We start from the raw sequence: 16,671 nt of genomic DNA, 5'->3' as shown, positions 1-16,671 counted from the left end.
AGTAAACTCTATACTCATATTCAAAGTATGTCGATTAGTAATGGCTTATGAAAATACCCGAGATGGCTTGAAGAACACAGATAAACCATATATTATTGCACACAAGTGTTTATTGTCCATATGAGACTTTTCTTGTCTTTATCGGAGCCGGTTTGTCCCACTCTTCATCAGCACACAGACTCTGGACTTGGATGACGTTAGACTTTATCTGATGCCTGAACACAGAGCAGTAGGAGACAAAATGGAAGTTCAGCAATTTTGTAGTTCCACCCACAGCAGTTCTCCATCGCTCTGCTGCTCTTAATATAACAGTAAACACTGTGTTATTATAAACAAAACAGACAAAAATAAAACAGGAATCTGAAATATGGTAATTTCTCCATTACGATTAAACAGACTTTAACAATTCAATATTCTTTTCCTTCTGTTTTTTCTTTTCTTCTTAAACTTATGGCATTGTGATCGTATAAGACATTTTTAAATCAAACAGGAATAACAAGAATAGAAAGACTGTATATCAAAGAAAGGAGAGTATGAGATACATAAATTACATAGCTTACGTCATCCATTTTATAGAACACATGTATGAGAAGTTAATGAAAATATCATGAAATTTCTTAGTAAAACCATGAATTAAGTGCTTTATAAAACACAGTTAGCACAAAACATTTACTTAATACAGAAAATGCAGTACTGAATAAACAGAGTGAATTCATAAACACTATATAATAAAGAAACAATTACCTGCACACAGAGCGGGAGACAAAATGGAAGTTCAGCAATTTTGTAGTTCCACCTATTCAGAATATGTTTCACTTTGTTAGCACATGGAAAAGATGGCGCACGTGGAAAAAGAGACATCAGACGGAAATAACGGTGTCAAAATAACGTATACGAACAGAAAATTCACTTTACAGATCAATCCATGTCTATCCCTGGTGAAAAAAACAGCATATGCTGCATATCCTTTGCTGGTTTATGCTGGTAATGGTGCTGGTCAAAGACCAGCATCAACCAGCAAAGTACCAGCATAAACCAGCTAAGGACCAGCTTAAGCCAGCATCAAAACATGCCTACCAGCATATGCTGTTTTTTTCACCAGGGTTAATATCACGTCAGTTTGTGCTTTCAGAATCGGCGAATCTGCTGCGGTCGTTCCATCTGGAGCCGAGGACCTTGGTCACCAGATAACACGTCACTAGTTAAACTGTAACACCTGAAATATAAAATGAGACATGCAACTAGATGAGCTGCGTACCTAGAAGTTTCTTCCTGCCTGTAATTTGGATGTTCGTTGGTGTTTTGGTGTTCAGAGTTAGTACATGACCCGAAAGTAAGTTTTCTTCTATTTCTATATATATTTTCAACCATGTTTTAAGTGTATTATTTGACTTTGCACGTTTGTATGGGCGAGCACAGACATGTAATGATATATGTCTCATCTCATGAGAGGATGCCAAATTATGATGTGCTAAATTATGATAGATTATGCAAATACTAAGTTACATATTACGGTTTACATTCTTACCGATCGGTAATCTGTCAATTTTGATCGTGCATACAGATTAACCAGTATTATTGCCCTTTGTCCTTTAGTCATTTTGTGTGACTAGACCAATGGGCCTTTTTCACGGTATGCGTTCGGAAACCGGAAGCGTCGAATAGTTGTGTAAAATAACTTCCGCTGTAGCCTGTATGAATGGCAGTGCCCATAGCACGGGATGGTTGTGATTTATTAATGAACAATTCATCATAGATGTTTCATCAAAACATATTAATCACAGTTTCCAATTATTAATTGGGTATGACGAAACGAGAAAAAATGTTGTCATGATATTCCAACAAACATTTCATGATTTAAATGGTTATTTTTCCTCACCATAATTGATGGATGTCTAAATAAGGAGAAGCCTAAAACAGGCCCAATGCCCGGCCGCGTCTGAACTACCACGTGAAAATTGGCCCGAAGCCCGGCCCTAGGGTCGTAAAAAAAGTTGGCATCAGGCCTGTTTTAGGCTTCTCCTTATTTTTATATTTAGACATCCATCAATTATGGTGACGAAAAAAATTGCCGGTCTGAAATGCAGGGCTTTTCACTGCATAGCATTTCTGTAAAAGCGGATTGTCAGTCAGTCACTAACGTTACCTGTATTTGTCAGAAGGTAATGCGGTTGTCACTCCCGTACTTTACTGAATTATATGTGTACAAAACGCTATTAAAGAGTAAAAGGTGAACTAACAACCGAATTTAGCTGCAGTGTGTGGCCAGAACGGTCGCAGAGAGAACAGAATAGACGCAATAGCAAAAAAATACTGTACAGGCACAGCAAATTCATTGTTCATGATTCTCGAAATATAAGAAGAAAATTCTAAATATTGGTGTGGGGGTTTATATGAATGTGTTTCTGAAGGCAACTCTGGTTTTCAGAAACAATTCAATGTTATTTTGTCCCCTATAGTTTGTTCACTTTTGAATGTTGATCTTTGAGATTGGAAAAGTATAATAGCTTTGTATCATAATAATGATTTAAAATGCTAAAAACTGAATGTGCTGAAAGACAGACATAAAGGCATAAAGCGGACATCAGAAACATAAAGCAGCTGTAAACAGAGTTTCAGCACAGAGTCAAACTGCTCTCAGTTGTTTTCCTGAAAAGGTCCTGGTTTAACTGTTTCTGAAGACAAACTTATTTCTGCAGTGGTTTCAGAGTCACCAGTTAATTATTACAGCAGATAATTTCTCTTCCCCTACAAATAAATAGAAATGTCAAAAGCAGTAATAAAATATTCATAGATCATTTGACTGCTAGAAATGATCTCAAACACAGGAACACAAAGCAGAGCTTATGGTTATCCTGAGTCCAGTGTTGTCACCATACTGGACCTTGGACTGGAATTGAGCTCTTTGTTTCAACACTGTTCTGATCTAATCTTAAATTGTCTGATTCACTCTGATATCCAACAATATGCACTCAACTGTAATCATAATCATGTGTCTTGCTGTCAGATGGTACAGACCTTCAAGGTTGTTACATTACTGTACATATTCTGCACAGAAGATGTCCTTATTAACAACTGTTTAAATATTAGAGATACTCAAGTGAAAAATAAATATACTAAAATGTATTTAAAATACATTTGTTTCGTGCTAAGTATACTACAAATATACAGTATTTACACCTCATGTACAAAATAAAAATACCCTGCAGTTAAAAGTTTAGTATATTAACTTGTATATTTACTAATTAATTAATAACTTTTTTTTTTTACTTAGTGCACTTTAATTGTGCAGATGTAGTGATGAAGTCCAACTAAAGATTTACTTATGTTTGATTAAACTAAAGTGGAACTACTGTAAGTATACTTTAGGTGCACTTTCAATAATATCAGTCTTTAAATGCAAAATATTTAAAGATCATCATCAACAGTGACATTAAAACATATTTTAATTTTAATAATTAATAATACGTTTTATATCAGTAAGTCTTGAGTGATATGTTAGTAAATATATGAATAAACCTGAACTATACTTAGTATATAAAATCTATTAAATTTTACTAGGGTAATTTTATTTAGCTGAGCACTGTCTAACACAGTTTACTTCTGCACTGAAAAATACGGTGGATAAAAGTACATAATATTCAGAATATGTCTATCTTTTGAACTTTGTTTCCTCAGATAAACATAAGGATGTTTAAGAAACATTCATGCCTGTATGACAGTTGGTCGGAAGCAATGGTTAATATTTTTTCAAAAGTATAAATTGAGTATTTTCACTTCAAAAGACATTGCTTTATCCAGTGGGGTTGTATGGATTACAGTCACAGTGTTTGTGTGGTTTCTGAAGCTTCAACTTCACTTAACTGGTACAGCTGCATCTCAGCTTTGTTGAATGGACCAATAAAGTCTAATCTTGAAAGCTGAGAGTTTTTCTTGCAAAGAGAGAACAAACTCATCTCAACAATACAGCATAGCAGCAGATAAAAACAGATTAAATCTCCCAACTTTACGACTAACATGAAACAGGAAGTGCTTACAGATTCTCAGGGCTTGTCCAAATCCCCACACTTGCAGTCTTTGCACTTGAGCACAAGTGTGTGTAAAACTCTTCATTACTGTGTCATATGGGACACACTTGTAGTGTTGTAAATATGCAAGTCTTTACAGTGCTTTTTTTAAACTTTTGTCAGTACTTTGCATTTTAAAATGAACTTCTAAATATCTGTTCAGTAGTGTCTAACAGATAACAGTTTAGTAATTTGCGGTGCTTCTAATTAAATGATAAAAATCATCGATAAAATAAGCAACACTTGTGTTTTACTACGAAATTGTAATGTAATATCTAATTATTAATGTTTAGCGGGAAAGGTTTCTGCGACCTCTGATGAGATCTTATTTCCTGTTGTGTGTATGTGCTCTCAATAGTCTTTATCTGTCATTCAAAAGTAGAAACAGAAACAAGTATATATGAGATATATCACAACATGTAAACAAAGCAGTGCTTGAATATCAGTTATACTGATAACTTTATTTTACAGCTCATGTTGTCATGACAATAATTGTTAATTTGAATGCTCAGGTAAGATAACTTAATATTAGTCCAGCTTTCTGCTTGTGCCATTTTGAATTGCTTGTTTTCATCACTTTCACTTTAATTCTTAGGCACTGACTTTCTCTCTAAACTGAGCATCCAATCAGTCCAAAAGAAATCCAATAAAGTGAATCCATCCATCATAAAAAGTGTTCAACATGGTTCAGAGGGGTAAATATAGGCCTCCTGAAGCAAATAAATCTACGTTTGTAACAAAAATATCCATATTTAAAATTTATAAACAGTAATCTCTAGCTTCTGCTAACTGTCATATGCAGGTTCAAAATAGTGCAGAAGTGCAGATGAGAGAACAAAACAAAACACCAGTCACAAATCGAGTATAAAACAAGGATTTGTAAAGAAAAATGTCAGAGGATTTTGATATAAGCCAAGATGAGACTGGATTTACTTTGCTAAACTAAAAAGAAACTTTAAAAACACAGTCTTCCAGATGCATATGTGACCCTCTCAGTGAAATCCTGGCTAAAGTCTCAAAATGTAATTTTGAGATAACAAACATCAAAGTTTGATTTCATCCATTGACACTGCCTTACTCAGTCAATATTAAAGATATCAAGATTACATTTTGACGTAATGTTCTTCACCTTATGAAGGATGATTTTAAGTAGAAAACAGTAAATCACAAAAAAAAAAAAAAAAACTTCAGCTGGGTTTTCACAGCCAGGGTCACTTATTGTATTCATTTTTTTCCCCACTAAGTTGAAATGTGCTATTGTAGCGGTCGTTCCTCTGCGTTGTGTTGATTTATTTTTTTTTTAGGTGTATAAATAAAGGATTGCCCACACAAAGCTGGGTTTTGTGGCGGGTGATTTAATTTCAGTACCTGTATTCGTAAACACAAAACAAAAACAGGCACTATCAGCGTTGCTTGTTCTGCATTGCCTCTCTCCACTTATAGCATCGCCGGAAAGAGAGCACTCCAATCATAACATTTACACGTTTACAACACACATTTACATTATATACAATGATATTATAATAATAGTATAATAGTATATATAGTACAATAATATAATAGTATAAACAATAATAGCAATAATATTTAACAATGATAATATTAAGTGAAGTTCGTATGCATTTTTGTACATTCATACCAGAAATACAGTGTTTAAAATATCAATTAACATACCTGTATTCGTAAACACAAAACAAAAACAGGCACTATCAGCGTTGCTTGTTCTGCATTGCCTGTTAACCACAAAATGCATGTTAAATGTACCAGGTAGTTAATCATTAAAACACATATCATTTTCACTTCTTAATACTAGATTCGTTATCTTCATCTAATATAATACATCTCATTAAACACATATACATATATCTCTTTATATATATCTTCATATCATAACCGCAATATTAGCCGTGCATCTCTCGCACGTGTTACACGCACGCCGCCGCCATTTTGAATAGTTCGCTGTTCACCCGATAATTAAACTCAAAAACTTATTTTAACACAATGATAACTCCAACAAACAGTTCGACATAACATCAGCTTGAATACTTTCTCATATTTGATAGTTTAAACATGAAGTGAACACTTATGAAACATACTATAATATGACATGAACAGAGCTCGTGAGATCGTACCTCTCTCCACTTATAGCATCGCCGGAAAGAGGACGAACCTTGATTGCACCGCAATTTTCTTCTCTCACCTACGTATGACGTCAGCTGACGTGCATCCTGTGATTACTACCTTTAATAAGAGCTCACAATTGTCTTTCAAAATAAAATACCCCATTACCAATAATATATAACGAATAAAATAAAATATTATAAACAAATAAAATGAATAATCTGGTGTAACAACATATTTCTGCTACATCATGTAAAGTGATCTTAAGCTATAGAAAGGCACTATAATATATAAATAAATCTTCTTCTTCTTAAGCATAGAGGTTTTTGGTCAAATTAATAAAATCTCTGTCATATGGATTTAACAGAGAATAAATTAATGATCATCCAAATGGTGAAATTTCATCTGGTCTAGAAGAAATAGTGTTATAAATACTTCAATTAAAAATGATCTCCTGAGGTTGGTGGTTATCATTTTTTGAAACTTAAAACTAAAAAATACAGTTTCAGGTCTTATTTAGTGAGTGTCCAGTGTTGTGAATTTTTTCTTAGAGACCAGGAGACACTTTAAATATCTTGAAGCAGAAGTTTCTCTTTATTCAGACATTGCTGCTAAGCACTGCAGTCTTCAAAAAGTGGTCTTCTCAAAGCTTGACACAGCAACCTATATAGGTTTGAAGGGGGAGTACATCTTGGAAGCAATCTAAACAAAGCATGCAAATGTGGTACAGGAAAACAGCTCAGTTAAAGATTTTTCCCAGCCTTGATCTATTTAGCATACAAGTGTCATTCAAATGCATAGGTGAGGAAACAAAAGGCACAGTTGTACCTTGAGATTAGAATTCACACTGGACTTAACTGGGAAAACCTGCCAGATGTTCAGGAACTGAAAGGTTACTGCCTGGGCTGCCTGCTCTTAGACTGTCACAATATACATAACTTTTTCAGTTCATGTTGTTATATTAGAACCTATATCAAATATGCATAGGATCAGCATATTTTAAACAGATTCTTAAATTTGTAATCCTTCAGTCCCCCTTTGAGAGTTCTAATAACTTCACACTGAATTTGAAATTTAAACCTCCATAAATCCATTCTATAGCCTATGTTTGTTAACATTGAGCTCCATGTTCCATTCATGTAACTGGAAATAGTTACAGGCACATATATCTTATTCTGTGTCTTGTCCTAGATTTAATTTAGGTGTGATAGTTCTTTTTAGAACCATAACTGTTGACACATACGACATGGATGGTAACATGTCATACAAGCTACATGTTGACACAGAAAACCATGTAGCATAAGAGTGGAAGTCCTGACGTCCATGGCGCCTGAAAAGCTGTGTAGTCTGTAGTTTTCTGTAGTCCATTTCCCACGTAGATTCACTCAGATGACTCTTTGTCCTTGTGAAGCTTGTTCATGGGTGTCTGAGGTGATGCTTTACTCCAGGATGCTGCTTTTGAAGACATCATGGCATGTACACATACCTGCAACACAAGAAAACAGAGAAACAGCAGACCAGGGGTATTCATGCATAGACATTTTAGACTTCGTATAGTGGTTTCATGTCTAGTGATCGTATAGTGGTTTTAAGTCTAGTGATCGTATAGTGGTTTTGTTGACCTAGTCTTAAGTCATTTGACACCTATGGACCAGTGAGGTGGGGATAAACTGATGAGGGGAAAAACCTATGAGGAAATCTTCACCACAGGGTTGGCCCCCCGAGGCCTGTTGCACTTCGGTTCTTCCCTGGGCTCCTCACTGGCCTGTGTGTCCTAGTCTGTCCCTGTAGTTAGTGTGAGAACTTAACTGTGCAATTACTCCATCCTCTAATGAAACATCAGTCATAGCAAACATCATAACCCATAGAGGATAGGTGAGTGTCTGGAGTGTGCTGTAGTATTGTTTTTGGCTGTGAGTGTCCTTAACCAGAGTCCCCCAGTGGGAGTAAGTCAACTTCCTTTTGTTCTATATACAAAGAATCTTTTCATCTTTGTTGTAGATTATTGGGGTAATTAAGAACTCACAGCCTTAACAGTTAGCACCTCAGCAAGCTGCCCCACGAGTTTGGTGTAGTGGGGAGGGTCTGCTTCAGAGTTGCAAGCAGACTGAGTAGGAGCTGATTTACACTGTTCATTTCTCTTAGATACTTTTTGTTTTTCCTACACTCTTTCATCCAGTGTCCAGGTTTACCACAGTAATGACAACTGGCCTCCCTCTTAGGACATTTACGCTTCTGTTGGTTCTTTGTGTTGACCTGAAAGGATGCTGCTGCAATCTTTACTCTTGCTTTAACATCAGAGTCTCTTTCCCAAATAGCTAACATGTCTAGGTTACTTCTGAGAGTTTTGTTAGACCAAGTTAGATCTAGGAATGTCAAGGCTTTTCTGTACTCAGCTACAAGGCCATCTGACCAGATGCGGACTAAGGGTCCCTTGTCATCTAGCACACTTTCAGAATCATCAACTATTCCACTGTAAGTTACAGCTGTCTGGCAGAACCTTACAGTGTTGTAGGGGATCTACAGAAGTCAATTTTGCTCAAAGGGAATCATTTAAGATTGAACAGAATCTCCGTATACAGCGGATCAATGAATCGGTCAGTGATTCATTGAGCGAGCCGTATAACATCAACACTGTACTGGATACTAATATCCAAAATATAGTGAAAACACTATTTCTTAGCACGGTAACAAGGTCGGCAGTTTAAGACATTAATTTATAAGCACAAAACACAAGATACTTCTCTTTTCAATATGAATAGGAATTTATTGGAAAAACCTAAGACATATAAACTAATCTAACACATAGACGCGCATTCACACATTCATACAAGTTGCAGAAAGAGAGAGAGATGAGGAAAGAATGAGTTTAGAAGAGTGAAAATGTGAAATCCCAAGTTTATAGCATACGTATATGCAATTGCTTAGACCTGAACAACCATCAATCATTTAATTAACCCTCGCGTTGAGTTTCTTAGTGAGGTTATTAAACGCTATATTAATGCACCAGTTCAGCTAGAATCTGGAGGTTGTACTTGCGTTGCCTTTGTGTTAAGGGGTTTCCTTTGATGACGTCGTTGCAGAAAGGGGTTCCCCAAGGTTGCTGATTGGTTGGAAGTCCGTGGTCGTTGGAGGTGATGTCTTGGGCGTTGGCTGGATGATGGAGTCGTGTACGCTGGTTGAAGTTTTGAGGCAGGCACGAAGTCTGAGACACGGCTTAGCGGCAAAACTTAACTTAGAACACGAAACTCTCAACGGAAAGAAAAGATTAAAGTAAAAGAAAGAAATGTGACGGTCTCCTCATGTTTTCGTTAGAGGAGCGGCTGGCGTGCAAGCCAGGAAGCGTTCAAAGAACGCAAAAAGCAGCGGCAAATTATGGCAAAAAGCATGGCTAAAAGAGATGGCACGAAGCACAAACTAAAAGCACAAGCTAAGAGCCTGACTAAAAGCAATGGTTAAACCAATAGCTAAAAGCTAAAGCTAAAAGCTAAAAGCATGGCTAGGAGCGATGGAAATAGCTAAAAACAAAATTTGATGGTGTCCTGTGGTTTTAAACTCAGCTTTGGACACATCCCAAAATGGTGTCTTGACCAATTAGATGTTGTCTTAACTCAGGATATTGCTATGTTTCTCCTCCCAAAACATAAATCAGCATGTTATCTTATCAGTCACATGGTCAGAATTTTCCCGCTCTTGCAGAGTATAATTTGGCCATGATTCCTATAACATGAATACAACACATTTGACAATGAATTGATTGGTGGAAACATTCAAAGCATGAATTTTCAAACTCATACATACCAAACATGAATATAAACCCTTAAGCTATTCAATAGTTATTAAAAAGGACATACACAACGAGTGATTAGAACATAATAGACAAATGTGTGGGTGGCATACATAGCAGGGAATTATGCAATGGTCTGATGTTCATTCATATGTCCTTTTAAGCATCGTTTTGGTGCATATTTAGGTAAAATGGACAGTCTCTGCCATTCTGTGAACTAAGGGCATGTTCCAAGGAACAAAGGAATTTAGAAGAAACTTGGTCTGGTTCTTGTCTTGGGTGGGGGAGCACCACCCAACAAAGTTTCCTCATGTGATGGTCCTGATGGGCTGCATCTTTGACCATTAATCTTGGGTTTCTCGCCCCAATATTGATAATCTCCTTCCTGAGATGGGATTATCAATAATTGTGTTCTTTTGTTTTAATGTTGCAAGTTGTTCAAAGCTGTGAAAGTTAGTTGGTTAGGCTTACTTCAGGCTGGCTGGCGCCAGGGTATCCTGGACAGATTTATGACGTGGTTCTGGGCCCCTTTGTGGAATTTGGCTTTGGTTTCAACCAAATGTTCTGATCGAATCTTCCATTTGTCTGATTCGCTCTGATACCCTACAGTGTATTCATTCACAGTTTCTTCTTTCCTTTGTACACAGTTAGTGATTCTGGACCAGTCTATTGTGGGTCCCATGATATTCTTTAGAATTTTCAAAACACCTTCTCTCAAATCCGCTTTACTGGCATGTTGTAGTTCAGAAGTAACAGCAGACTCAAAACTGTTGAATTCAGATTCAGTTAGAATTTGTGACATCAGCTGTGTGACTTCTGTTAACGACATGTCGTAGAGACGCATTTTGCTAGTCAATGCTCTTCTAAATTCAGAAAAATTTGTGCGTGCTGAAGGTAAGCTCTGGGATAGTCTCTCTATATCTTTAGGTCCTAGTGCTGTATGGACTGCTTGTAACTGGAGTATGGGGGTTGCAGATGGAAGAGTTTCAACACCTTCTACCCTACTCTGAGCCCTTTGTCTTGCTCCACATACTTCAACTGAAATTGCTGAATCTTTCTCTATCCTTCTAGCATTGCATTTGTCCTCTAGTCTACACAAAGACTGTAAGTCAGGATAGCTTTCATCTGACTGTTGGTCTTTTGAATCACTTTTGGTTGAGGCCTTGTTATGGCCCACCTTTTTAGTGAGACAGGACACCTGAGTGTGCAGCTGTTTGTTTTGTTCTTTTAACTTAGCAATACACTGAGCTTGTTCTTGTGCTAAGGATAAGGTAAATTCTCTGTGGCAGCAGATAATGCCTTTAATGTTTTTCTTTCGGATACATGCTCCAAGTACCTTTTTGCATTCTTCAATTGACCATACTTTTTCTGGATCAATACCAAATTTCTTTGTTAAATCCAATCTGACTGAGTCTGTCACTATCGAGTCCATGTGCTCTCCTAACAATGATTTGAACTCATTGTCTGTCCATAAAGGGGTAGCTAGTCCACCTTTCTCAGTTGTGGGAATCAACCTTGCATTCCTTCTCAACATTTTGTAATGTTTTTCTGACACAACAATACACTTCTAACACCTCCCTGGCAAGCAGAGGATAAATTTGTTAACACAGAACAACTGTTGTTAACCTTCTCTGGCAAAGCTGAGGAAAACCTAGTTAATACATATTATCATGTATTCAACCTTCTCTGGCAAAGCAGAGGATTCCTGAACATACACTACTAGCACTTTACGCTAATCTTCTCTGCCTAAAACAGAGGATAACAGATATTAGCACGTAATGCTAATCTTCTCTACCTGAATAGAGGAAAACTAGTCTGTTAACCAAACCCTGCAGCTGTTTGTTAACACTTCTCTGGCGGCGCAGAGGATAACCACATGTACTGGCTTCTAATGGTTCTTTTGGATAGAGTTATACTCACCAACCCTTGGTACAGAAAGATTCAGTCTGGAACGAAGTCAGATCTTTCTTGAGCTTGTTGAGCTTCAATCTGGATTCAGGTGAGGAGCTCTATCCGGGTCACGGCACCAAAACTGTTGTGAATTTTTTCTTAGAGACCAGGAGACGTTTTTGGATATCTTGAAGCAGAAGTTTCTCTTTATTCAGATACTCGCTGCTCTGCACTGCAGTCTTCAAAAAGTGGTCTTCTCAAAGCTCAGCACAGCAGAGTATATAGGTTTGAAGGGGGAGGAGTACATAGAGGTGGAAGCAATCTAAACAAAGCATGCAAATGTGGTACAGGAAAACAGCTCAGTTAAAGATTTTTCCCAGCCTTGATCTATTTAGCATACAAGTGTCATTCAAATGCATAGGTGCTTAAACAAAAGGCACAGTTGTACCTTGAGATTAGAATTCACACTTAACTTGGGAAAACCTGCCAGATGTTCAGGAACTGAAAGGTTACTGCCTGGGCTGCCTGCTCTTAGACTGTCACAATATACATAACTTTTTCAGTTCATGTTGTTATATTAGAACCTATATCAAATATGCATAGGATCAGCATATTTTAAACAGATTCTTAAATTTGTAATCCTTCACCAGTAAGAGTGGACCTATTGTAAAACATTTTCCTCATGTTCAACAGCAGTCAGTGAAGAACGATGGCGTCTGTTAAACAACTGCTTTATGACACACTGGATGATCTGGAAGAAGAAAAATTGAAGAGATTTAAGAGCTACTTAAGAGAATATGGAAATATTAAAGTGTCTGTACTGGAGAAAGCAGATGCAACTGACACAGTAGATCAGATGCTGCATCGTTTTGGACCAGAAAGAGCTGTGAAGATCACACTGGATATCCTGAAAAAGATGAACCAGAACCATCTTGCTGAACAGTTAGAGAACAAACACACCAAAGGTAAAATGGAAAAAAAAATATTGTAATGTTAAACCTGTAATGTAAAAAAAAGTAATAATTATTTTCATCTCTCTTTCAGTCAAGATAATCAGCTGTGCTCAGACTGAAGTCAGAGTTGATTTAAATACTGAAACAGGTGCAAAAGTAAATGCTACAACAATAAAAGCATATGCTGGTTTAAAGGTGCAATAGGTGATTGTCTTCAGAAACATTTTTGTTATGCTGGTTAAAACTCTCTTCACACCCCAATAGCAATCATTAAGTTAAGTGGTCTAATTGTATTTCTATGTTTATATATTCTGTGGAAGGCGTAGGACCAAGAAATGTTTGTCCAATCAAAACGCTCGGTTCGAGTGTTTTGATTGACTTTCCTACCTACCCGTCAAATGTGTATTTGCGTACCTCTGCACACATCATCAGCACGTTCACATACGCTGTGTGAGAAGCAGCCAAACATCAACAACCTGATCTTCCGTCCTGGCATTGTAATACTTTTACTAACTGTACTATAAAGTGTTCTCACGGTTAATGACGTGATATTGTGATGCTGCTAGAGCATTTACGGTAGTTTTGTGGCAGGCTGACAACTGTGCATGTGCATAACTTGTGTCTGTACGTTCTGGAAAGGTAAAGAGATGACTTGCTCTACCGGCATCTGTCTCTCTTTATTTTAATTATCTCCTTTCTGTTTGTGACCCGAGTTGGATGCATGTTTGTGTACATTTTTCCTCGCGGGATCCCCATGTATGTGGACAAATGTGACAAAACGTGAGGAGTTTTATTAAACTCGGGGAAAAATGATGCCATCTTCTCGTCTCCTGTGCATTATTAGCACCACACAGTTTTCCTAGATCTCCTATTGCACCTTTAATTATAGATTCTGCACAAAGTTTACTTTATAAGTCACATTAGCATTAGATTATGTTTATATGCTGCTATGTATATAGTATGTTTATGTATATATATATATATATATATATATATATATATATATATATATATATATATATATATATATATTACAGATCATATAGACTAATTATGCAGATTAATTTTCACAGGATTTTTTGTTTATATTTATGCCTCATTTTTATATTAAATTCAACAGAAACTTAATTATACCTGTTTTTCTTTTTCATCATGTTTTTATTCAATTTTATCAGTCTGTTTAACAGAGGATTGGATGCTGCAAAACTTCTTAAAAACTCACAAAAATAACATGAAGAAAGCAAAATATATTTTTGAGGGCAACAAACAAAAAGACACAGATCTCAAGGCTGTTTACATAGAACTGTTCATCACAGAGGGAGAAATGGAAAATGTCAATCACGAACATGAAATTCTGAAGATTGATGATGCTTTCAAGAACAAAAAAACACAGGACAAACCAATCAAATGCAATGATATATTTACTGAACTGAGGAAAAACAATAAGGAGAAGATTGTGCTGACCAAGGGAGTCGCTGGAATTGGAAAAACTGTCTCTGTGCACAAATTCATCCTGGACTGGGCAGAAGGAAACACCAATCAGGATATACACTGTGTGTTCCTGTTTCTATTTAGAGAGATCAACATGATTAAAGACAGAGAGCTCAATCTCCATGAGTTTCTGTTGAAATTTTATCCTGAACTAAAGGACCTGGAGAAATCAAAGTTATATAAGGAATGTAAGCTTGTGTTTATATTTGACGGACTTGATGAGAGTCGGTTACTATTAAACTTTAAAAGCGAAACACTGAACACTGTTGAGGAGAGAGCATCTGTAGATGTGCTGTTTACAAGTCTGGTGAAAGGCAAGCTGCTTCCATCAGCTCTTGTGTGGGTGACATCACGACCAGCAGCAGCCAATCAGATCCCTCCTGAGTATGTGGGTTTATTTACAGAGGTGCAAGGATTCACTGACGAACAGAAGGAGCAGTACTTCAGAAAGAGAATCACAGATGAGAATCTGTCCTCCAAAATCATCTCACACATTAAGACGTCTCGTAGTCTTTACATCATGTGCCACATTCCTGTGTTCTGCTGGATCACGGCCACAGTACTTCAAAATATTCTCATCAAGAACAGTGAAGAGAACATCAGCACAACACTGACCGAAATGTACATTCACTTCCTGCTGATACAGATGAACATGAAGAGCCAGAAATATGATGAAAAAGCAGAAAGAGAACGCACAAAGCTTTTATGTTTAAATAAAGAAATGATTTTGAAGTTAGCCAAACTAGCGTTTGAACAGCTGAAGCAGAAAAACATTGTGTTCTATGAGGACGATCTGGAAGAATGTGATATTGATGTGAGTAAAGACACTGAGTTCACAGGAATGATCGCTGAGATCTTTAAGATGGAAGATGGACTTCATGAGACAAAAGTCTTCTGCTTTGTGCATCTGAGTGTCCAAGAGTTTCTCGCTGCAGTGCATGTGTTCGTCTGCTACCTGAACAAGAACATGCAGGAGCTTCAGTTTTTCTTTGACAAGCCAGAAGAAAATATCACATTGCAGAAGCTACTGCAGAACACTGTTGATAAAGCCATGAACAGTCAGAGAGGACATCTGGACCTGTTCCTGCGCTTTCTGATGGGCATTTCACTGAAATCCAGTCAAAACCTGCTCAAAGGACTGATCACACACACTGAAGACACCACAGAGAGCATCACAAAAACAACTGAATACATTAAACAGGTACAAAACAGGAAAATATCAGATGAAGCTTTAGTCAACCTATTTTACTGCTTACTTGAGCTCAAAGATCATTCATTATATGAGGAAATCCAGAGTTACCTCAGTTCAGATGAACATCCAGGAAGAAACCTCTCATCTTCAATGTGCACAGTGCTGACCTACGTACTGCTCATGTCAGAGAAGGTGCTGGATGAGTTCAACCCAAAGAGGTTCACGTCACCTTCAAACTACAAGAGACTCATCCCAGCTGTGAGATGCTGCAGAAAAGCACTGTGAGTAATTTTACTGACTGATGTGCAATTAAATGTTTTGTTTTACATCACTGAACAATTAAATCTCAAAATACAATGTGAAATATTTTCCCCAAATATTAAGAGTACAATAAGTTATTGCAGAAAAGAAACAGAAAATTATCCGACTAAACATTCTGTTTTGGCAGATTTGACAGGTGTGGTTTTCATGAAACATGCTGTGATACTGTGTCTTCTGCTCTACAACAATCAAACTCTCATCTGACAGCATCACCCACCTTGGCCCAACTTTGATGTCAGACAGATGCCTTCGCATTTGACTGTAGAATACTTTGATATACAGAGGAGTTAATGGCCAACTCAATGACTGTGAGGTAGTTCTTGGGTTGTCTGCCATTTCTCTGAGCTTTACGTGGTCTGTTTTTTAGGGTGAATTTTTGGGACGTCCACTCCTGGAAGGAGAGGTGTCTTTTAAATGCCTTCCACTTGTGAATAAACTTCAAATTGTTTGGAAATGGCCGTATTACACTTCTCAGATTTTTTCAGCAACAATTGCTTCTCTAAGATGATTGCTGATGTCTTACACCCTTGGCAATGTGTTAACACACACCTGAAGGCTCCAGACCAGCAAACTGCCAAAGCATGCTTTTATAGAGGCGCTCAGACTTGCTGATTATCAGTTAATCAAAGATATTTAATTATCAGTGCTGACTGTTATTTACCTTCTTAATTCCAATGTTAACAGTAAGAGGTGTCCTAACTTTTGTCACACATGGCTTTTCTATTTGGCTTTATTGTTGTTCAGTGAATAATGACACGGTGCAATTTGTCATGTGTTGTTGTTCATATTAGGTTTTATTTTCAAAATAAGACCAGCCAAGCACCTTTTTTTTTTTTTTTTTTAAATGAT

At 36.9% G+C, this 16,671-nt stretch overlaps 1 protein-coding gene across 1 annotated transcript; it reads left to right on the top strand.

Annotated features, from left to right (window-relative positions):
- The first annotated feature begins 1,216 nt into the window (after positions 1 to 1,216).
- On the top strand, positions 1,217 to 16,055 carry LOC127161543 (protein NLRC3). The gene is made up of 5 exons (XM_051104287.1): positions 1,217 to 1,333; positions 12,559 to 12,830; positions 12,910 to 12,966; positions 13,994 to 15,782; positions 15,950 to 16,055. Exons 2-5 carry the CDS (start codon positions 12,575 to 12,577, stop codon positions 16,053 to 16,055), a joined length of 2,208 nt encoding a protein of 735 aa, XP_050960244.1. The 5' UTR covers positions 1,217 to 1,333; positions 12,559 to 12,574.
- Positions 16,056 to 16,671: the final 616 nt, after the last annotated feature.

Source organism: Labeo rohita, unplaced genomic scaffold, assembly GCF_022985175.1.
Source record: "Labeo rohita strain BAU-BD-2019 unplaced genomic scaffold, IGBB_LRoh.1.0 scaffold_665, whole genome shotgun sequence".
Classification (NCBI taxonomy): domain Eukaryota; kingdom Metazoa; phylum Chordata; class Actinopteri; order Cypriniformes; family Cyprinidae; genus Labeo; species Labeo rohita.
This window is presented reverse-complemented; position numbering and strand designations above follow the sequence as displayed.

Excerpts from the sequence above, each read along its gene's own strand:
- LOC127161543 (XM_051104287.1), top strand. The coding sequence starts at position 12,575 with ATGGCGTCTGTTAAACAACTGCTTTATGACACACTGGATGATCTGGAA. Across the intron at positions 12,967-13,993 it reads TGATTTAAATACTGAAACAG|TCTGTTTAACAGAGGATTGG; the intron begins GTGCAAAAGTAA and ends CAATTTTATCAG. Across the intron at positions 15,783-15,949 it reads AGATGCTGCAGAAAAGCACT|ATTTGACAGGTGTGGTTTTC; the intron begins GTGAGTAATTTT and ends CTGTTTTGGCAG.